Genomic DNA, 23,801 nt, shown 5'->3' on the forward strand with positions numbered 1-23,801 from the left:
AGGGTGGGGGGAGGGGTAGAGGGCGGGAGAGAGAACCGCAAGCAGACTCCCTGCTGAGCCCAGAGCCTGATGCCAGGCTTGATTTCATGACCCTGCGATCAGGGTCTGGGCCAAAGGCAAGAGTCAGATGCTTAACTGACTGAATCACTGAGGTGCCCCTCATCTTTATCAACTTTTTGATAATTGAGTGTGCAGATAGATCCCACAGCTACGATGTTACTGCACTTGAACTGAATTCTGTGCGGGATAACATTCATTTTCACGCCTCTGCACAAGCCTTTCCCTCTGCCCACAGTGCCCTTGTCGGATGAACTTGAACACTGCATTTAAGTCCTGGATGGAGGTCTTCTGTGACTCTTCTGTGAGCTTCCGCCTTTCTCCTCCCAGGCAGAACGGGCCTGTCATCTACGTTCTAGCCCTCAGTCCGCACCTCCGTCACGTCGTCCTTGTCAGTGGTTCCTTGTCTGTTTCACACAGGCCACTGAGCCTCTGAAATGCTCTATCCGTGACTTATTTATTTTGTATTCCTTGTCCCTAGCCGCATAGTAGGTGGCTGGAGTTTGCCGACGAAACAACATTAGCTTCCATTTAGGAAGGCCCTCCTTTGTGCAGGCTGTGTTGAAGGACACCGTTAGGTGTATCTGGTTAAATGACAGCGGCAATTTCTTGTTAATGAGTAAATGAAATGCCTTTCAGTGACCTCCAGAAGTGACCTCCTGGCTCACGGGTTGAGGAAACAATTAGGAAAAGGAAGGCCCAGACATCTAGGCAGGTAAGAAAACAATGAGGTTAAGAAATGGAAGGACTTTAGGTGAGGAACAGCTAGGGATCAGAACAGGGGCCGGCACTCAGCTAAGCAGAGAAAGAGAGGTTTAGTCTGGTTGAGAGAGAAGGGACTTCTTGAATATGGGAATGAAGAGACGGGAGAGATACTGGGTGGACTGAAAGAATGGGGATCACTGGGGGCAGGGGTTAGAGACTCTAAATGGATTTATTCAGACCCCAGGGACTTTTAGTGACAGCCGCCTACAGAGTAGCATCTAGTTTCTGGGTCTACTGCTCTGTTGCTTAAACATAGCTTGTATTCTTGGGTATTTCACTAGAATTACTGAAAGTCTGAGCAGCAAAGGGCCATAGAAATGATCTGGGCCTGTCTTTTTTTTTTTTTCTTTTTTAAGATATATTTATTTATTTATTTACTTACTTGAGAGAGGGAGAGACACAGGGGAGAGGAGGAGAGGCAGAGAGAGAATCTCAAGCAGGCTCCATGCCTAGTGCAGAGCCGGACGCAGGGCTTGATCTCACAACCCCAAGATCATGACCTGAACTGAAATCAAGAGTCAGCCACCCAAGTGACTGAGCCACCCTGGGGCATGTCTTTTTATTTGACTGAAAGAGGCAGCTTTGTACCCAGCCCAGGAGACACTCCGCTCTCACTGGGTTCAGCCTGAGGCAGGGAATGCCCCAGGGACAGGGCTCTATTCTGAAGACTGTGACCCCAGGAGAGGTCCCTGACTGCGGGGGGGTGGGGGTGGGGGTGGGGGGGTTGGGGGTGGTGGTGGTGGCTGCAATGGCTCAGAGCCTGGTTTCCTTAAGATACAAACCAAATAAAGGCTTTCAAAGAATTAGGTAGTTGGTCAAAAACAGCTTTGGTAAACAAGCCCAGCTTTTCCTCTTTATTAACATAGTATTTCCTCTCCATTACAGGTTAACAAAGAGAGGAGTTTGTTTGCTGGAGAAAGCCTAACGAGCTTTTAGTTCTACCCGGCAACTCTGGGAGGAGGGGAAATGCTAGCTTTTAGTTCAACTCTGCAAGTCTGGGAGGTACGGTGTTAGCAGAAGGCCGGAGAGCTGCCCTTTTGTTGTTTTGAATTGTATACAGATTGGATAATAGCAAACATCTACCTCTCAACTTTATCCCCCTCTACCATCTTGTTTACCTTGTCCATATATGGCACTTTCCAGCGATTCTGGCAACTCTTTCACGGGTCAACAGAGCGCACTAGTTGCACAAGAAAACACCTAGGGGACTTTGTGTCTTTGAGGAGTCCCTCCATCGAAATTGCATTCTCTAAAAGCTATTTGCCGCCCCCCCAAGTGTTGCATGACTATTTGTGCAAGGTGCTTGGTGTGTAGTAACAAGCCACGGGTTCACGTAATCCTCTCTTCAATAGCTATCGGGGGCTCAGAGGCTCGAGAGAGACCTGGAAAGTCAATTCCGTCCGCGTCTGCAGACCCGTTCCCTTGGAGAATATGGAGAAGACCGAGGGCGACGGTTCGCGGGCCCGAATGGGGCCCCGCACCCTCGCTTCCCCTTCCGCGGGCCTCCGGGGCTTGCTCCGCTCCCAAACCGGGATCTCCTGCGCCCGGCACTCGGCGGGAGGAAGCGGGAAGCCCGGGCCACAGGTTCCAGACCCCGCGCGCCAGAAGCTGGGCCGGCAACGTAGCCCCGCGCCTCGCCCCGCCCCGCCCCGACGTGCCCGGGGGCGCGCGCACGCACGCAGGCGCGGGGGCGCACGGCGCGGGCGCGCGCAGGGCCGGGCCGGCACGGCGGCGGGAGCGCGCGCGGCTCCGGGAGGCGGCGGCGGCGGCGGCGGCGGAAGCGGCGAGGGCGGCGGGCGTCCGGCTCTGAGGAGGTGGTGGTGGCGGCGGCGGCGGAGGAGGCGGAGGCGGCGGCTCTGGACTGGGCTCGGCTGGGAGCGGGCGAGGGTCGGGGGCGCCGGGTCCAGCGCCGATCCCCTGGCTCGACCATCCTCCCGCCGCCCGGACGCCTGGGCCGCGGAGTTTGTGTCCCGGCTCGGACCCCGGCGCCCAGCCCGGAGCCGTAACCTTGAGGCGGCGGCGGCGGGGCCGGGCCGGGCCGGGCCGGGGGGCGGCGGCACTGGATCCGCGGCTGCCCGATCGTTGGCGGGAGATGTCGAACCCCGGGACGCGCAGGAACGGCTCCAGCATCAAGATCCGTCTGACAGGTACGGCCGGCGGGAGGCCCACCCGCCTCCCACCGCCCCCCCCCGCCACGGCCCGGCGCCCCTGGCGCCCCGCACCGCCCCCCCAGCAGCCCCGGAATTTCCCGCAGAGCGTCCCGGTGGAGTGGCCCTCCCCCACGCCGGCCGTTGTCCCAGGACCTCGTCACCCCCCTCGGCGAGTGCCCCTCGCTCCTCGTTCCCGGCCCCGCCCCCTCGCTGCTCCCGGCCCCGCCCCCTCGCTTCTCACCCCCCCCAACCCCCCCACGGTCTCTCGCTTCCCTCCTTCTCCCCCCACCTGCCCCGTCGTGTCCCCCCTCCTGGCCCCCCGCCCGTTTTCACCCCCTCCGTCCTGGTCGCTCCCCTCCCTCTCCCTGCCTCGTTCCCTCGTTTCTCCCCGTGGCCCCGCCCCCCGCTGCTCAGCCCCCTTCCTCCCCCTCGCTTTCTTTCCTCTCCCCTCACCTGCCTCCTCGCTTTCCCTCCTGGCCCCGCCCCTTGCTCTCGGTCCCGCCCCTCTCTTCTCACCACCTTCCCATCCTCTCTTGCCTCCGGGTCTCTCCTCCGACATGCCCCCGCTCTTCTCCCTCCTGTCCCCGCTTCTTACCCCCTCCCCCATACTCTCTACCTTCCTCTCTCTACCCACCTCCCAACTTACCCCCTGACTTCTCCCCTCCCGGCCCCGCCCCTTTATTCTCCCTTGGCCGGGCTCCCTCACTTTCCCCCTAAGCCCCGCCCCTCATTTTCCACCTAGTCCCGCCCTCGCTTATCTCGCAGCCCCGCCCCCTGCTTCTGTCTCGCTGCCTCCACCCTTTCCTTCAGCCTCGAATTCCTCAATCCTATCGTGTCGCTTCTCCCGGTCCTGTTCTCCTCGCTTCCCCGCTGGTCCAGACCTCTTCAGTCTAGTCCACTTCCTTTCTGCCTCAGGCCAGGCCACTATCTACTCTTGACTGTGCTTCTTCAGTTCTTTCTGCATTGCACTTTACCAGCACCGCGCCCCCCAGCCCCGCAACATCCTTGAGCCCTGAGTAGGGCTGAGGGTCCCCCCGCCCCCCACTGGAGGCTTTGGCAGCTGCACTAACGCAGGCTCCTTGATTCACTCTCATTGAGTCTTCAATGAAGTGCCCGTGTCTCCTAGGAGGCTCTGTAGTGCCACCTTGAAGGGTGAGCGCCAAGCTGTGCTGCGGGCCGGCGACGCTGTGGTTTGGCTGAGTGTGGATGCCCGCTGTCTGCTGGAGGCTCCCCTCGCTGGCGGGCCCCGGAGATGTGCCCCTGCGCGGGCTCCTCAGGGCTGGGGTGCTGCGGCCTCGCCTCCCAGTTGAAATTCATACCTGAGGCCCGCTTTTAGGGCTGCAGAGACGGTCCTGCCGGGGGACTTTCCGAACTCGAGTATTTCCCCAGAAACACTGCCTGCTCGTTGGCGGGAGAACGGAAAGGAAATAAAAAGTTCAGGCTGATTCCTGTCAGGGGGCTTTCCCTTGGATTTTTCTGTTCAGTGGCCAGGCTGGTGAGGACTCCAAAGTCAGAGTCCGGTCAGATCCTTTCAAAGAGCCAATGAGCATTTTGGCACTTTATGGCAGATGCGTAGCCCTAATTCGTCGGTAATTCGTGGGTGATCGTTTTCAAACTAAAGTTTCTTTGAAACTACATAGTTGTTGCATGATTTATTTTTTTTCCAAGAAAAGGGATATATATGTATATTTCTTCTTCTTCTTCTTCTTCTTCTTCTTCTTCTTCTTCTTCTTCTTCTTCTTCTTCTTCTTCGTATAAAGATGTCAGATTAGGTTACGATAAGATAATGTGATCCGATAATGATTTGGACCCAAATCCAGACCCTGGTTTTGTGAAGTAACCGCCATATATCCCAGGGATCTTTGCTTCTGGAGGAACATAATCCTTTATTCAGGACTAGTAGGAAACGCTTCTCACTATGCAGATACAGTATATAACATTGTTATTTTTATGGTTACATGAAAGCCATGTTTTTGACTTTGTAATGCTTGTAAAACTTTAATTCCTGACAACTTTAATTTGATTCTCATTTACAGTGTAATCTGTAATTGACATCAGATTGGTTTCATTTTTCTTGTTAAAAGCAGAAGTAACTGATTTCATGAGTTTGGGTAGAAATGTGATTAAGGTTTCAGAAGGAAGAGGTTTTAATTACAATATTTGTGTCAAGTGTATATATATGTATTAATCAAACCTAGTTGGCAGGTCTGGGCCTTTCCCTTGTGAAAGGGAGGGCTTGGTTTATTCTCCCAAATTAATTTTGGATTCAGAAATTTAGATGCCAAAGATATAGAAATGCTTTGAAGAGTTTTGGATGGCATTTGATATTGAAGGATCAGGTGATGAGTGTTATTTCCAAAGCCCCTTTTCCCTTCACCCCTGTTGGTGTCATTGAGAGTCTGGGATGATCTGTGGGTGTGGTCATCCCTGCAACAGGAGTTTAGCTGTGATTGCAGACGCAGGTGACCAGCATGTGTTATCTTTTGAATGTTAATTGATGCTGGAACCAGATATTTTGTTGTAGTTAGAGTAGGTTTTGGCATCATCTTTAAGGTTGTCGGGGAGTTTGAAATCTCTTCGCTTCTGGCGTGTTGGGTAGCTGTCTTTCAAAAGTTGTATACTCTTGTTACAGGTTTCAGAGTTTAGTACTACGCATGATATTTGAAAAAAAAAATTTTTTTTTTTAAATCTAGGAACATTCCAACCAGTCAGTAATATCACACAGGGCATAGTAATATCACACAGGGCATAATTCAAGGCAACATCTGAAGACATTGGAGTATGAAAGAGCCTTTAGAACTTTGGGGTCCATAGTTGTATTTGGTGGTGAGTAGAGCATTTGATTTAAAATTAAGAGACGTGATTTTGGTCAGACCTACCATAAACTGCATGATATGGAACAAATTATGTAACCTTGCTGGGTCTCCGTTTCCTCGCATAAAATGAGATTTCAACTTTATTGTAACATTCTTTGATTCTCTTTCTCATTTTGGCTACCTACTTATTCCAAATTACGTGGGGGTACTCATGCTTTCTGTTATTGAATCTCAATGCTGGTTTTCAGAAATTTGTGTTAAAACACAGCACTTGTGTTTGATTTACGAGAAGCGTTCGTTTTGTGTATTGATTAGGCATATATTTTTCCTTCCTGGTGAAACCCTTTCTGTTTTTGGAAACTATTGGTTGGTATGTGGAACTGCTTCGGAAGCCTGGCCTACGCAGTAAAAAGAATATTTGAGTCTTTATACTTAAAAGAATTTAACTTTAATGAATGTCTTTGTGGTATTTTAACAGGAATATAGTTTTTAAAATAGTTTCAGTAGGTTTGGGGCGTAATATGTGCAAAATCAAGTTATCTTAAAGAGCATTATCTTGCAGACATTTAGAGTTCACTGGCAAATCAAACACTTTGGAAACATTTTTATTTTAAATTCAAGAAGGATTTGCAAAAACTTTGTTCTTATGTGGTACGCAAATGAATCCCAGATACGTTATTTAGGCCACTTTGGGTAAAAGAATGGAATTTTGAGCTCTAAGGGTTCCACAGTGCTCTTCAAGCAAATTAAATTTTATTCTAATGTTAACCAGTTAGTTGAAATGGCAAATGCCTATAAACTTTTTTTTGCATTTTTATGCCTTGAAATACTCTCAGACCTCCTTGTGTTTTTATAGCTTCTGGAGCGTGACTGCGTATTGCGAAGAGAGAAAAATTCTAATTCCAAGTAGAGGGGGGAAGAGACCTTCCTTGATAACATGTGGAAATGGAGGCTATTTTTAAAGTTGTAGCACATGTGAAGTAAGGCAGACTTGGGGGTTTGGCCATCCAGATGACACAACTTGAAGAGAAATAGTTGTATTAATAGCTGTTAATAACCCTAATTTATCAATAACAGGTGGCCTAATTGATTTGGACTAGTTCGGTTTCTTGAAAGGTTAAGAAAGCTGTTAAGTGTTGCCTTTGTCAGGTTATGCCAGCAGGGAATCTGACTTATGTAAGGCAGGCAGAACTTTTGGTTTTAACAACCGTTACTGGGATAGGACGGAGTAAGTCATTGGTGTTTTAGCCATCAGCTGCCCCTGAGTTTCTGAACATTTCCTTCAGGGTCAGCCTCAAGCTTCTGAAGGTACAGTCAAGGCACTTCCTCGAGCTGAATTAGCTAAGGGTGTGGGATGGGCTAAATCAAGTAACTATTGCAAAACTTCAGTTTTACTCTAAAAGAAATCACATTCTGTCAAACAGAGGTTGTATTACTGATTTTATTTGTGATTTGATCACATTTGGGTTGTCTTAAGGGACAACCTTTTTTTCCCTCAACTCCATTTTTTTTTAAAGCTTCTTAACCCACCTAACTGACCTGAACAATGAATTATTTTATACACTTTCTTTCTTTCTGTATCTTTATAGCAGTTGTAGTGAAATCCAACTAGAATTTTTGCCTTCAGGTCTAGCTATTTGAGGTCAAAACTCCTGTTTTTGCAACCATGAAAGTGGTGTCTGAACTTCGATTTGTTCCTTCTCTTCTACAAATTTTCATTTTCTCTGTTCAGTCACGTTGTCGGGTCCTAGTGTAGAACGCTGGGTGTAAGGGGAGGTTCTGGGGGCTGAGTCACTCGGGAAGAAGTTTTTCCTCATGAATAAAAAAAAAGAAAGACTGACCCATAATATTTCAACATCAGCTCAATGATCCACTTAACTAGACTGGCTGTTTTGTAACATGTTTGTGGGCACTGGTTAAAAGTTAAAAGAGCTGAATTGTGCATTTTATTGAGTGCCAAGAGCAAAGGGGAAGTTCAAGAACCTTCCGAAATAGATGAAATAATTTAGTGTCTTGGCAATGCTCTGATTTTCTGGTTGAGAAACCCTAACTTTTAGAATTCTTATTTGGATCAAATTTTTGTACTTTCAAAACCATTTTAGAGGTTAAGTATTTTTAAACAAATAGAGAATTAAAAATATGTGGCTATTTATTTATTTATTTCTGTCCCTGAACAACTTAAGTGACTGGTTTGCTTGTTGTTCTGTAAGTGAATTTTATTGAGAGAGAGGCCCTAATTTAAATTGGCTTGTCGTCCACTGCACGCTCATCCTAGCTGACCACAGTCCCTAAGGCATGCTACTTAGAGATGAGCTGGAAGAGCTCTGTTGAAAAACAAAACAAAAGCACCTCTCCGCGTGGAGCAGGCATATCTTCTTTTTAAAATGTTAGAATTACTGTTGTGGCAACAGATGCAATTTAATCCATTTGGATATTTAAACTAAGTGGAATGTTGTTTCCATACTTCTGGATTAAAGGGAAAAAAAACCCTTTTATTGTTTTAAAACAAGGCGTAGATAATGTACCATCACTGTGTCTGGCGATGCGCCCCTCCTAATTCCAGCTGTGTTCACCTCCATCGCAGCTGAAAGGAATTCTAATTGGCTGAGGAATGTCGGCAACATTGTGTATCACTGAGCGTGAACCTATTGTGCTGGCTGCTGGGTGATGCATTTCAGATGTTTTAAGCTCCTGAGTCCAACTTGGAGGTTGCTTTCAGGAGTCTGGAAGAGAACATCGTGAAGCTTCGGGTTGGAGACGGCAGCCTGCTTTTTTCTTTGTATGTTGGGCATTTGCTAAATTCTCTAAAGGCCATGGTCCTTTCTTGTGGCTTAAACCCTGGGTTGGGAGTCAGAAGGTCTGAATTTGATTTCTAGCTCACCGAAGTGCCACAATGGGGAAAAGGGGTGGGTGGAATTAGAATCTTTTAGAGACACAGTTTCCCTATCTGTGATGCGAGATACCTGCCTTTTCATGTCGCACAGGGACTAGATGTGGATTAAATATTTTGAAGAGTAGTTATGAATTATTTATAGAGTAGCATGGTGTAAATACACAGTCATAAGTTCCTGTTATTTCTTATTCCTAAATAATTATGTAAATGACACTGAAGAAAATCTATAAAACCTATTGATGAACATGAAAAATATACTCAAGAACAAATTGTTAAATTCTCTGTGCACTCGGGGCGCCTGGGTGGCTCAGTCGTTAAGCATCTGCCTTCGGCTCAGGGCGTGATCCCGGAGTCCTGGGATCGAGCCCCACATCAGGCTCCTCCGCTGGGAGCCTGCTTCTTCCTCTCCCACTCCCCCAGCTTGTGTTCCCTCTCTCACTGGCTGTCTCTCTCTCTCTCTGTCAAATAAATAAATAAAATCTTTTAAAAAAGCAAAAAAAAAAAAATTCTCTGTGCACTCAGAAAGTTCCTTAGCGAAATAGCGTTAGAAGCCAAAGCCAGCATCATCTTTAGTTGTGAATCCTTGGAAGCATTCCCATTAAAATCAGGGGCAATCCTGGGATGTACACCGTCAAAATTGTTATTAATTAGAGAAAGACATCAGAAAGCAAATTTGCTATTATTTGTAAATGATACGATTTTGTAGCTTTAGAAATCTAAAAGAATCAGCTGATAAACAATTATAAACAATTTTAAAAACTTAAGCATTTGGATAGGAAATTTCTCCATGGAAAAAGAAAATGGATAAAAATTAATATGCAAAGACAAACTAGGAGACACAATTTGCAATCTATGTGAAAATGAAAGTCTAGCTTCCTTAACGTATTAAGAGCTTTCAAAAGCAATTAGGAGTAGGCCAACACCCTGTTTGCAAAGAATATAGACAATTCACAGAAAAGAAGAAAAAATGGATTTCAAACATGCAAAAAGATAGCCAGCCCTACATACCAAACAAGATACCAGTTAAAACTAGGAGTGCAACCGTTTCTCATTTAGCAGATTGGCAGAGACCAGAGAGTTTGAAAATATGTTAGGGATGACAAAGGTGTGGAAAAGCAGAAACTCTTTCTCACTGTTGGCTGAGAAATATAAAATCACACAATAAGGATGGCAGTTTGGTACTATCAGATAATAAATGTATATCCCCTTTGATCAAACAGTTCTGCCTCTAGGAATTTTTTTTGTTCTAGATACATTCACACATTTGTGTTAAGTCTTATATGTAGCCGGTACCTGGGTGGCTCAGTCAGAAGAGCATGAGATTTTTGATCTTGGGGTTGTGAGTTCGAGCCCCACCCACATTGGGTGGTGAGATTACTTAAAAATGAATAAGTAAATAAACTTTTTTTTTTTAAGATTATATTTATTCGTTTGACAGAGAGAGAGACAGCCGGCGAGAGAGGGAACACAAGCAGGGGGGTGGGAGAGGAAGAAGCAGGCTCCCAGCGGAGAAGCCCGACGTGGGGCTCGATCCCAGAACGCCAGGATCACGCCCTGAGCCGAAGACAAGCGCTCAATGACTACGCCACCCAGGCGCCCCAATAAACTTAAAAAAAAAAAAGTCTTATATGCAAAATTATGGCAACATTGAGATTATGAAAGACTGAAAACAACCTAAATGTGTATCAATACAGCACTAAAGAAATTACGTTATATCCCCAGGGATGTGTAGCTGTTTAACAGAATAAGATAGTGCTTTATATATATATATATTTTAATTTATTTATTTTAGAGAGAGAGAGAGCATGAACAGGGCAGAGGGAGAAGAGCAGACTCCCCATGAGCAGAGAGCCTGATGCAGGAGTCGATCCTGAGACCTTGGGAGTCATGACTTGAGCGAAAGGCAGATGCTCAACTAACGGGGCCACCCAGGCACCCCGATAGCGCTTATATTCTGATATGGAACAGTTTCTAAGATATATTGTTGAATGGGGGGAAAAGATTCAAGAGAGTGAATATTGTACATAATGTTTGAGTAATAAAAAAATAAGGGAAATTTATATAGATCTCTTTGTATGGAACATTACTACAAGGATACCTCTGAGAATACTGATTGTGATTTTCTCTGGGAAGGAGAACCAGGGCCTGAGGATCCAGGTGAGAGGGACATCTTCTCCCTGTATTCCTCTTTGTACTGTTTGATCTCTCCCCCTCTTCCTCCTTGAGAATAGATTGCTTTTCAACAATTAGAAATGTTAAAAACAAAGAAGCGTCTACAGCTCTTAAGAATTTCTTAGAGGGGCGCCTGGGTGGCACAGCAGTTAAGCGTCTGCCTTCGGCTCAGGGCGTGATCCCGGCGTTCTGGGATCGAGCCCCACATCAGGCTCCTCCGCTATGAGCCTGCTTCTTCCTCTCCCACTCCCCCTGCTTGCGTTCCCTCTCTCGCTGGCTGTCTCTGTCTCTGTCGAATAAATAAATAAAATCTTTAAAAAAAAAAAAAAGAATTTCTTAGAGCAACAAGTACGTTAATTGCCAATAGTAATTGTTTTCAAATGTAGGTTTCTGAAAATTCAAAATAATTGTGCCAAATATATTTTAAAAGGCTTAAATTGCATCTGAAGGCATATATCCATGTTTAGTGTATTTCTTCACAGGAAGATTCCTGGGTTCTGGAGAGTAAAAAATATTCTGTATACTTTGTAGATCTCAACAAACCTATTTTCCCAGAGAATATGTTTATTCTGATACTTAAACACCCCCCCCCAAATTGTTCCAGCATTATACTAAGTAAGCCCAAATGATTCTCTCCAGATTCAGAAATCGGGCCTTCCTGAAGCCTGCTTTCTGTAGTGAGTCCTTTGAAAGACTGGGGTCTTGGTTCTTAGCAATAGTGCTGGTTTATATCCTTTATTTGGAATGTCATTTGGGGTTATCTCTGACCTAATTTTAGAAAATAACCTCATCCCCAAAGTGGGGGTAAAAATGCTAACTTGCATAAGCCATTAACAATAACTTGGTATTTTCCCTAAGTATTTATAATCAGTATGTTTGCTGTAAACTTTTTGAAAGGGCTTGCTTATTAATTTTAGCCGTGCCTGAAAAAGAAATATGTGCCTGTAAAAGTAGGAAAAGTTGTAACCACCTGTAATGTATTGCCTTTTTGTTCTCCTAGATCTTTGGGGTAAAAATTCTAAGTTTTACTGAATTGCGTTTCTACATATAATACCTACAAATTATGGATTTGAGGATTGCTCAATGCCTACTCATACACAGCAGTGATAGTAATGCCTTCTCCCTGTGTGTCATCATTTTCCAGAGTTCTCCTGCCTGTTTCCTCACTGGAGCCAAGCTATCAAACCAAGCTCGAAGAGGGCGGTGTGTTTTGTTTTGTTCTCTGTGTGTTTTTATTTCTAGGTTAAAAAAAAAAAAAACAGCATGGAATTTGTTTTACTCTTTAAAAACACATTTTGCAGGACAGGAAAGGATAGTTTCTCTTGTCCTAAATGGATAATCATACCATGTGCAGTTACAGAAATACTTGGAAGCACACTTAATCCAACTATAAGGAATTCATATCTTTACAATAATCAATAGTTGTGTGTAGGAGAAGGCCCACACGTCCTCATTGGACATTGATTTAACTTGTCGTAGCCTTTTTTTCCTCCTTGACTGTGCAAGGTTGAGAAGGTGGCATTTCTCAAACATGCCTAGTAGACACATTAGGCTTAATGTGTCCCAAACAATCTTCCTGATTCCCTCCTCCCCAGAAGCCTTGCTCTCCCCAGTCTTCCTCGCTTCATTAAATCTACTCAGTTGCTCAAACCAAAAACTGAGACCTGTTGTCGTTCTTCGTACCTAACTTCTCATCGGTCCTCCAGCCCTCTTGACTCTGCCACCACAGTTAGTCAGGAGCGTGTCTTCTCTTCATGCCCGTTGCCTCCCTCCTAGTTCAAGCTGTGACCATCTCTTGCTTGGACAGCTGCTCCGTGCCCTGATTTGATTTAAATGTCACTTGCCTCCAAAACCCTCCTGCTACAGTATCAGTTCTTTCTCTCTTTCAAAGATGCTCAAAGATTAATTATGCAAGTCCTCATTCTGGCTTATTCTAAAGGGGGAGCTGGAAAGCGCCAGCATTGCCCTTTCTCCTGGCTAGTGCAGCTCCTTCACCCTCCACTTCTGTGTTCACTGCCTCCAGCTTCAGCTCCAGGATCACTGGTGAGAATGGCTAGTTGTCTTTGTCAGGGTGCGTGGAGCTTCTCATGGTCTGATGATTTAGGGACAGCCGATGACAAGTTTAATTGTGCGCAACCATGGAGGGAAGTCAGGAAGCCAAACTGGAGACTACTCTTTGAAAGTTTAGAATGGGAGATACATAGTCTTCGTGGTTCACAGCACCTTCCATTCTCTTGTACAGGAACAGAACAGTGGTCGCCTCTGGATAACTCGTGATTTTTATCCTCCTCACCCCCCACCCTGCAGTCATTCCCCAAGATGCTCTGATCCTAGTCTGCCCCGTCTTAGTTAAGTGACATCATCGACCGGGTAGGGTGTTCATTGAATTTTATCCTGCTTCCTTTCTTCAGCCAATTTCACATTTTTACTTCTGTCTTGTATTTACAATCCCATACTTCGTGATACTGATTTTTTTTATTAGTAAAAACAACAACAAAACCAACAACAACAGCAACAAACCCAACAGGATGCTTTCAGATGTAAGTAGCAGAAACCCTAGTTTAAATTGGTTCAGTAGGAAGCATTTTATTCAGTAAGTTAACTGAAAAGTCCAAAAGCAGTTAATAGCGTGGCAAGGACCCAGTTTCTCTTTGGTTCTGAGGGCTGTGACCACAGAGCCATTCTTGGCTATCTCTTTCTCTTATGATCAAAAGATGGCTATTAGAAGCTCCCGTGGCTATTTGCTTCTAGCTGTAACCAGCAGAAATGTTAAAACTCCACTTTCCCAACAGCTCATTGCTGGAGTGGAAGTCCTGGAGTTGAATCCTGTTGTTCGGTTGGCCTGATTTGGGTCATGTGTCCATCTCTGAACCAACAGCTGTGGCAAGGATGATGGGATGTGCTGCTTGGACAGTTAGGATCCATCTTGGAATCTGGTAATGGTGTTAGTCCCACCCAACATGGAGGACTGGGACAGTTTGAGGGAACAGAAAAATGGATGCTAGGAAGACAACCAACAAGTAACTAGACGATACCATTAAAAAAAATTTATAATGCTAGCTTTGTGCATGCTGAGTGTGAGGATGATAAAGCTACCATTTAATGAACTTATGAAAAAGAAGCATGCTTTCTTTGTAGTAGCGTGAAGCAAAAGATGTATTTTTGTAAAGATGCCACATATTTTTCCTGAGAGTTAGGATGGTAGCTTCATATGTAAACTTAACCCAACAAACATCCTTGTTGATTTGTACCACAGAGAACGTTTCTGGATTGTTTTGTAGTGTTGTTTTATTTGGGACTATTTCAAAACTAAGATTAAAACAAAATTCAGGTACAGATTCTAGAAATTCTTATGTCATTTCTCTAGAGATGATAGGGTATTTTTGAGAGGGGAAAAATGCATGTTAATTGTAATTTGAATTGAGGATGAATAGAAAGAAAAATTGTTTTTATACAAGTGTATAATTTTTTTTAATGATAGGTGATTACCAACCCTTCTTTATAATAAAAGCTTTGGATTAATATGCATTCTTGATACTTGGAGCTCTGTATTTTCTTTGCTCTTTTCCTAAAAAACAGCGAGGGGGGCTTATAAGATGCTTGCTGAGCTTTGAACCCATGTTCCGAGGAGAATATTTGGCTCTCTCAGACCTCCAAGTTCTTTCCTCTGGAGTCAGCCAGGTGGGGTGGTTAGGAGCTGGGCTGAAGCCAGCCTGTGCTTTTAAATGAGTGATCTCATCTCTTAGTTTTCTCAGCTAAAAAAAAAAAAGAAAAGAAAAAGAAAAAAAAAGAGGGTGGGAAATAGTTGGAGCCACTTTAGAGTTTGTGGGTATTAAATGAAATAATCCACATACAGTGTCTGGTCCATTGTAAGTGTTCAGTATATGTTAGCTAATATTAACATTGTCATATTTCAGTGAATCTAAGATGACCTTGATTGAAAGTCACACCAGTGTTTTATGTACCACTAAAAAAGAAACACCAGTAATTACACTATAATGTGATTCCTTTGAAGATTTCAGAGATGTTAAAATCAGAAAAAATTTCTTAGAATCAATGATACATGGTATTATGGCTGCCTTTGACTTGCAAGTCCTCGAAATTGTTTGCATACCCACAAATGAATGCCATCTGTCTTCAGTTTAAACATAATGCAGTGTGACCTGAAGTTCCTTTTCTTTTTTTTTTTTTTTTGTCCTAAACGTACGTTGGTGTTGGTCTCCTGTATTGCAGTATTGGCAATTTAATAATTGCTAGTTCATTCTGTAGGTTTAATAATGGCTTATATAAGACCCGTGGTGGGCTTGGGAACTTTGATAATTTGCTTTTCTTCAGCGAATTAGAAAAAAAGATTGAGACATGTTTTTGGAGATCATTAATATTGGTTGAATAAAGCTATTTGAAGTGAAAGGTAGGTGAAATGATAGCACCCGGAACCTTTCAGAGCACCCAGGTTGTTGGCAGAAAGCCTGCTTAGGAAAACACCTTTCGTACACCCAAACACATTCAGTTTAGAAGGCGTAATGTTGATATTTGAAAGCAATGCATGGTATTTGATTTTCCACTGAAATTTAAATGTGGAAGTATATTGTAAAACTTGAGCGATAGTCACAGGCTATTTAAGTACCAACTTAGTGCAGTAAAAAGTCACCATGTAATATGCTAAGTTGGAATTTAGAGTAAAATCCATAAGGATAGCACATAGCCTTGATAGCATTCTGTTTCTCTTGGAGCCTGATATTTCGGGTGTTGTGACGGGTGTAGTAGAAGCCTGTTTTGGCTCTTTTTTTAGACCTGTTTTTGATACTAAGGTTGAAATGAATTATGGAAGTCTTTTTGGAGACTTGACCTACCTGTTTACTGCATTATTTATGGCTTGCTTCATCAGCTGAATGTCAGCGGGATTCCACTTTTGTTTAAGACAACTACAGGAGAGAAGCAGATGTGTCTTTGGGTTACGTTGTCATAAGCCCCAGAGGCTGTCCCCTGGCACATCTGGCACATGAAGTATGTAAATATTATTTGAGGGTGTTGATTAGGATTTTGGAAGAGACGGTCTCGGTGCATCCCGTATTTTAATGCATTCTGAGATAGCGGTGCTGTTTTCTTTTTGGAAACCCAGATTTGGTTGCTGTATTTTGCGTAGGGTTCAGCCTAGCAGTAGGAAAAAAAATACATTTTTATTTCAGAAAAGGAGTTTTACTTTAGGAAATGGTACCTACATTGAAATAACAGGAAAATTATTTCCAAAAGGAAACCGTTTATCAACGTGAGCACTTTTCTTATCACATGCACAGTAGCATTGTTTATGTTTAGAATAGACAGAAGCCAGTCAAGATCTCTCAGCAAGGCTTTACAAAAGGATACGATGATGTCAGTGTTACTCCAGGTGTTTAATTTCAGGCAGTATGAGTCAAAGATTTGGTGTTTCTTAGAATAGATGGAACTTTATTCGGAAAAAGCAACCCAGGGGCGCCTGGGTGGCGCAGTCGTTAAGCGTCTGCCTTGGGCTCAGGGCGTGATCCCGGCGTTGTGGGATCGAGCCCCACATCAGGCTCCTCCGCTAGGAGCCTGCTTCTTCCTCTCCCGCTCCCCCTGCTTGTGTTCCCTCTCTTGCTGGCTGTCTCTCTCTCTCAAATAAATAAAATCTTAAAAAAAAAAAAAGTACCACACCAAAAAAAAAATGGAAGCATTTGTTTAAAAAAAAAAAAAAGAAAAAACAACCCAGCTCATTAATTTGAAGTGTATACATCACAGTCTAAATATTTCAGTAGAGTTTTTAAATAGATGATGTATGCATATGATATCAAAGGGTATTCATTAAAAATAAGTCTCCTATTCCCTGTCCCTTGTCAACCAGCTTGGCTCTAGAGAAGTTAACTATTATTATCGTGGCATTACTAGTTTCTCGTGTATTCTTCCAAAGCTTCTCTGTTCCCTTCCTTTTCTCCGTCTCTCTAACACAGGTGATAGCATATGATGTGCACCGTTGTGCATCTTGCTCTTTCACACACCGTAGATCAGGGATTGCTCCGTTTTCATACACCCACAGCTGCCTCTGTAACAGAAACCTCTCTGCTCTTCAGAAGCCTTGTGGTTAGGTGGGACCACATGACTAGTCCTGGCTAGTGAGCTGTGAGAAGTGATTTGTCCCACGGTGGGGCTGAAGCAGTAAGAGCCTCCAGCTCTTCCGTGGAGCACTGGGAACTCTGTGGCGTATGGTGGAGCCTTTATCAGCCTGGGTCCCTGAATGATTATGTGGCCCCTGCCCCCCCCCCCCACAATGACCCAGCCTATGGTGGATGTGTAGTGATAGCAGGGAATAAACCTGTTATGTTAATTTGTTTCTGCATCATATCAACATTTCCTGATTGACGTTGCGTATTTCTTTTTAACAGCTGTGAAATGCTGTTAAACGTAATACCAAATAAACCCAGTTCAGATTATCTGATAGCTTAAGGACAAAAGGGCATCTCATTAAAGAATTATCATTTTAAAGAAATATCAGAGAAAAACGTTGCCCCCCAGTGTGTTACTACACAAATGTAGCATATCTATTTTTTTAAAAGGAATATCTATCTGTTGAAAAATGTGAAGGAAGGGGCGCCTGGGTGGCTCAGTCGTTAAGCGTCTGCCTTCAGCTCAGGGTGTGATCCTGGCGTTCTGGGATCGAGCCCCACATCAGGCTCCTTCGCTATGAGCCTGCTTCTTCCTCTCCCACTCCCCCTGCTTGTGTTCCCTCTCTCGCTGGCTGTCTCTATCTCTGTCAAATAAATAAATAAAATCTTAAAAAAAAAAAGTTTAAGAAAAACATGAAGGAGAAATAAGCACTGTATTATTTTAGTGACACTTCATTCTTTAAATTATAGTTCATAATTTTTGCATTTGAATTTGATATTAATTTTCTAGTCAGATTATTTCTAAAGGGGCCATAAGCACCAAAGCCAATACGCTGCATTATTCAGGATTGAGCACAATGCTTAAGAGTGTTAAGGATGAGAGGAATGTTACAAAAATAGTATCTACCGGGAACTTCACAGTACAGTAGGGAGTGAGACAGTCACTAGAAACAGTTGAGCATTTAAAAAAAATTTTTTTTTTTAAAGGTGCCAGGTTGAAAAGAGAGCTCCTTGTGGGCTACAGAGGTCTGGCTGCTGGGGAGGCCGAATTTGAAGTGGCTCTGGAAAGATCTGCATGGGGAGAGGGTAATAGCACGTGCAAAGACGGGATGGGGCAAGAGTGTGGGCAGACAGAGGGAACAGAGGACCCAGGCTTCAGTGACAGGCCGAGGGGTCTGGGTGGCAGTAGAGAGATTTGATCAGACAATTCTGATTTTAGAGGCCTGCCCTGTAGGAAGGGGCTCTTTTGTGCCCAGAGGGGCAGCACAAGATCCAGTAAATGGAGTAGTGTAGTGGCTAAGAGCCAGCCACGCTGGAGGCCTGTGTTCCGGTTCTAGTTTTGCCACTTTCTAGCTGTGGAAAGTTCTAGAAAAAGGGTACGCAGGGTAAGTGCTTAGAGGGGGTCAGTTGTGATGCGTCCGGTGCTTGGCTGCTATGGGAGGGGAACTTGGTAACAGTGAGAAAGAACTGTCTAATGAGGGATTAAATTCGGCCGCCTCACAGAGTAGTAAGTGTTGTGTGTGACTCTGTTTATGCAAATGCTGGATGATCATCTCTCTAGGGGCTTTACAAGGAATCCTTTGTTGGGGCCAAGTTTAGACTAAATGTCTACAAAGTTTCTTTTAACAAACATTTATTGAAAAACTACTAAGTGCTGGGTTGCCTGGCAAGTAACATACTGGACATCAGGAAGGGGATAGAGACCAGATGAAGGAAAATACTTGTTATTTATCCAGTCTGTGCATTATTACAAAGTTAACATCAGATTCCCTATTTGGCCCTAGAAAAACCCTTCCAATTAGAAGGGATAAGAAGTGTCTATAAAGCAAGTTAAGTGATGTAAATACTAAATGACGTTGGACATCCTGATAAAATGCAGCGGGAAGGCGGCCTTAGCCCTTCCTCCGATGTACCCACTTTAACATCTTGCTGGTTTATTGCAACATGCTTCCTTAAGACCTTCTTAGAAGTTCTTTTTTTTTTTTTTTTAAGATTTTATTTATTTATTTGACAGAGACAGCCAGCGAGAGAGGGAACACAAGCAGAGGGAGTGGGAGAGGAAGAAGCAGGCTCCCAGCGGAGGAGCCTGATGTGGGGCTCAATCCCAGAACGCCAGGATCACTCCCTGAGCCGAAGGCAGACGCTTAACGACTGAGCCACCCAGGCGCCCCCTTCTTAGAAGTTCTAATTGGAGCCCAACTATGGCTCTTCCAGTATGATAAGTATGATAAGTTGGTGTTTGTGTAGTGATCCTCCCCCCCCCCCCCCCCCCCCCCGCTTTCTGGACACTGAGACTGCTTCCATTCACAGTCAGGTACTGTTTAAAATCTTTTTGTGGGCAGGGGCGCCTGGGTGGCTCAGTCGTTGGGCGTCTGCCTTCGGCTCAGGGTGTGATCCCGGGGTCCTGGGATTGAGGCCCGCATCGGGCTCCTGTGCTGGGAGCCTGCTTCTTCCTCTCCCACTCCCCCTGCTTGTGTTCCCTCTCTCGCTGGCTATTTCTCTCTGTCAAATAAATAAATAAAATCTTAAAAAAAAAAATCTTTTTGTGGGCAAAGTAAGGCAAACGTAAAGTGCATAGGAGGAAATCATTCGAGCTGGGGAGGCAGGTCCCGTGGAAGGTCCAGTCCCCCTTCCCCTCCCTTAGCTCTGCCCTGGATCACGGATGCTGGGGCTGTACAACCTTCACAGCCAGTCTGGAGTCTCTCCAAAGAGATTCTAGAATGAGAGTCTGCCAAATGCGAGCTTTAAGCTTTAGTGTTGGGATGTTACTCTTTGGAGTGCCCCTTCTGCCCTTTGGCTCTTTTTATGGAAACTAGGTCGGGTATACAAACCCCATACTGTAGCGTTCTAAGGTGAACGCTAATGGTTGGTTGACTGTGTTTTAGGATACACCTGACCTTGGTTTTCCTGTCCAGCTTTGCTGCTCAGGATTGGGGGTCCCTGTAGGCAATAATAATGAAGGTATTTGTCAATTCTCGAGGCTTTTATTACTCACCAGGCAGGCACTATGCTAGGCACGTTTCATGCGTTATCCTCTCAATAAACTTACAGAGTAGGTGGTATTCTTGTCCCCATTTTGGAGACTGTGGAGTCAGTTCCACCACGCACCTGTGTCTTTGGGCAAATCATGCATTTCAACTTTGGGCAAATCATGCATTTCAACTTTAAGCCTCAGACAATACCTACCTCGCAAGGTGCTTGTTACAAGGAATAAATGAAGTAATTCGGCACCCAGCTGTTTCCCAGCATTTGATAGGGTCTACCTTGCCAGAGGCTTCCCTCAGTATCTGGCAAGTGATTAAAGTGAACTGCTTTGGAAGTTACCTTTCTTCTTACTTTATAAGTTGGTGTAAACATTGTTTCTGAATCTAGTTCTTTTCTTTTTTTAATCTCCAAATTAAAACCGTCATTAGACATCATTCAGTTAGGAGCTCTCTTTTTCAATCAACCTTTCCGCTTCAAAGGTGGTTTCTGGAGGGGGAAGACGGCACTAGCATTATTGTGACAAAGATAAGTGACAATATAAAAAGGAAAGTGAATGTTCTCAAATTTCCACCTCCTCTTACCAATTTAATATTTATTTTTTATTGCTATTTCTGACTTGGCCTACATTCCTATTGATTATTTACTAAAAATCAGAATAAACTGTGTCTTACTATACATCACGTGTATATCACTGAAACATTACTCTGTGATTACAGTTCCACTAAGAAGATAAATACAGTTGACCCTTGAACAACATGGGTTTGGACTGCATGGGTCCACTTACACATAGATTTTTTTTTTATATATATAAACGCAGTACTGTAAATGTATTTTCTCTTATGATTTTCTGAATTTTTCTCTAGCTTTATTGTAAGAATATAGTATGTAATACATATAACATTATAAAATATATGTTAGTTGACTGTTTATGTTATCAGTAAGACTTCCAGTCAATAGTAGGCTGTTAGTAGTTATGTTTTGGTGGGAGTCCGAAGTTATACACAGATTTTCTTTTTTTTTTTTTTTTAAGATTTTATTTATTTATTTATTTGACATAGAGACAGCCAGCGAGAGATGGAACACAAGCAGGGGGAGTGGGAGAGGAAGAAGCAGGCTCCCAGCGGAGGAGCCTGATGCGGGGCTCGATCCCAGAACGCTGGGATCACGCCCTGAGCTGAAGGCAGACGCTTAACGACTGAGCCACCCAGGCGCCCTATACACAGATATTCAACTGCACAGGGATGGAGGGTTAAGTGCCCCTACCCCCAAGCTCCCTGTTGTTCAAGGGTCAACTCTAAAATTTTGGTGACTTCTAAAGGTTTGAACTTTTTTTTCTTCTTTTTTTAATGAAGTAGAGTTGACACACAATATTACATTAGTTTCAGGTGTACAACATAGTGATTCGGCAACTCTATCCATTACGCTCAGCTTCCCACAAGTGTAGTTACCACCTGGCACCAGACAGCGCTATCACAATACCATCGACTCTATTCCCTAGACTGTACTTTTAGCCCCATGACTTACTCGTTCCTATACCTCCCACTCCTCTTCACCCATTTTCCCCACCCTCATCGCCTTCCCTCTGGCAACCATCGGTTTGTAAAATTTTGAACATTCTTCAGGTACCCCTGTGATATTTTTCTATTGGGATTGGTCCCCAGGCCTCCTCACCACCCACTCTCTGTGGAAGAATTTTATATTCCATTTAATAGTGCCGCGAAGCCATGTGAACTCACGAACCAAGTTTAGGAGAGAATTTGCTAGTATAGATAATTGTGGGGCCTTGGAGACATTTTGAACAGTACCCAACTATAACACCAGCGATTGTCCAAAAGACTCAAGGGAAATGATGTGAAATTATGATTATGTAAAAAGAAATACAGTTGATATCGGTGTGACTGAGTCCATCTTTTAGGTAGTGCAGGGCTAATAATAAGGACATTAACATTTCAAAAACACTAAAAAAACGAGTCGTTGTGGCTGTTTCTTTGTGTCCTGACAGCGGCAGGCAGCTACCGAGGTGCCCTCGTGGGAAACGTGCTCAGTCAGGGGAGGCTGCTCCCTTCCCGGCTCCCCGATTTCCACAGGGAGTGAGTGCTGTGGGGAGCCCCCTGGAACAATAGTTTCCCCTGAAGTCTGAGGAGCTTGTTCTTGGGTGTGGTGCTTCCCTCCACGACTGTACAGTTGCCAGACGGCAGTGATTTTATCTCTCAGCAATGTTCCAGGAGGTTTTCGTGAAAACATTAAACTGCCTGCCCGCCTCTCAAACGGAGTTTGAAAAGAGGTCTCTTGGGGGAGGACAGACCAAGTCTTCTAAGTGGTCTGTGATCCAAAGCATTTCCTGGGGTACGTGTTTATCAAGGCTGAGCTTTACTTCCAAACTAAGCTTGAGAAGAATCTGGGAATGTTTCCCAGCTGATTGGGGGTGGGGAGAAGAGGAGGATGCAAGCCTGAAAGAACAGAGAAATTTCACTCTCGTTTTTATCTTTTACACAGCTATCTGCCGAAATCTGTCAATGGATATTGCAAAATAGAATCTTTCGGGAGTACGAAGTAGGATAGGCTGTTCAATGTTAATTTTTCTTTTAGTTTTGAGAGAGAGAGACAGAGAAAGCAGCAGAGGGAGAAGGAGAGAGCGAATCCTCAAGGGGACTCCCAACTAAGAGTGGGGCCCGACACGGGGCTCAATCCCAGGACCCTGAGATTTCCTGATCGGAAATCAAAAGAGTCAGACACTTAACTGACTGAGCCACCCAGGCGCCCCTGTTGAATGTTAATTTGAAAATTATATATAACTTAATTTTATTTGGGGAATGGAACTTTGGAAAGATTAGCTTTTATTTATTTATTTTTTAAAGATTTTGTTTATTTGTCAGAGAGAGACTGAGAGAGAGTGAGCGAACAAGCTGGGGGAGAGGCGGAAGGAGAGGGAGAAGCAGACTCTCCCCCGAACAGGGAGCCTGATGCGGAGCTCGATCCCAGGACCCCGGCATTATGACCCGAGGCCAAGACAGGTGCTTAACCTACTGAGCCACCCAGGCGTCCCGGAAGATCAGCTTTTAAATGGATCAGACTTTACTCTTCAAGGTGGAAAAAAGTGCAGACAAAAGAGCACTGTCTTCCTGTTAATTGCCGTTAACCTCAAGTTACCCTAGTGCTTTTGCTGTGCCTCTTAGAGTTCAAGGTCTCAATTGACACATTTGGGAAGAGTGAGGTGTTGGGGAAATAGTAGCACGAAGCTGATGGTTTTTCCTTCCTGTCTGACTCGGCGTTAGAGAACTCTTTTTAGACAATATGTTGATCTTAATACTTCAATGCTGGTTTTATGTCATTACAGACATTCTGGTATATAGAGCAGTTCCTTGCTCTCTTAGGAGAAATCTTTTAAAGAAAACCTGTCTCCCTTATATCTGTTTCTTACCCTAAAAGTTTTTGTGGTCACTACTCCTTTTTTGAGAATTCACATGTTGGTGGTACCAGAAGAAAATTTCTTTGGCCTGAATGATGCCAGCTTCACTTCCCTCCATGATGACACATTCACATGTATTTTAAATTTGCTGCTTTCCCCCTCACTGTGCTGCTGCGCGTGTGGGTTCCGTAGCTGGAGAGGCTGGTATTGGTGGTGAAAGACTTCGATCTAAATTTAGATTCTTTGCAGAGGTTTCATAGAATACTTCCTTAAATTAAGTCACAGACCGCAAAAGCAGCTGCTATGTGGGGCTTCCAGGTTTGGTGGTGGCTTTTTTTTTTTTTTTCCCCTGCTCTCTAAATAAAGAAGATGGGGCAGGAAGGGACTGGCTGTCACTCCCAGCTGCTTGGGGTGGGGGGGGGGTGGGGTGGTGGT

General features: G+C 44.4%; 1 protein-coding gene across 8 annotated transcripts in view; it reads left to right on the top strand.

Annotated features, from left to right (window-relative positions):
- The first annotated feature begins 2,664 nt into the window (after positions 1–2,664).
- Positions 2,665–23,801, top strand: part of SMURF1 (SMAD specific E3 ubiquitin protein ligase 1) — a 110,989-nt gene continuing 89,852 nt past the window's right edge. For 6 of the 8 annotated variants that reach the window (XM_026516254.4, XM_044390178.3, XM_044390180.3 and 3 more), the window contains exon 1: positions 2,665–2,969. In XM_026516254.4, coding sequence (XP_026372039.1) covers positions 2,915–2,969 — 55 coding nt within the window. In that variant the 5' untranslated portion in view covers positions 2,665–2,914. Of the gene's footprint in view, positions 2,970–18,991; positions 19,195–23,801 lie in introns of those variants that run through there. The other 2 variants (XM_057315539.1, XM_057315538.1) reach the window with 2 other exon arrangements.

Source organism: Ursus arctos, unplaced genomic scaffold (genome assembly GCF_023065955.2).
Source record: "Ursus arctos isolate Adak ecotype North America unplaced genomic scaffold, UrsArc2.0 scaffold_2, whole genome shotgun sequence".
Lineage (NCBI taxonomy): Eukaryota > Metazoa > Chordata > Mammalia > Carnivora > Ursidae > Ursus > Ursus arctos.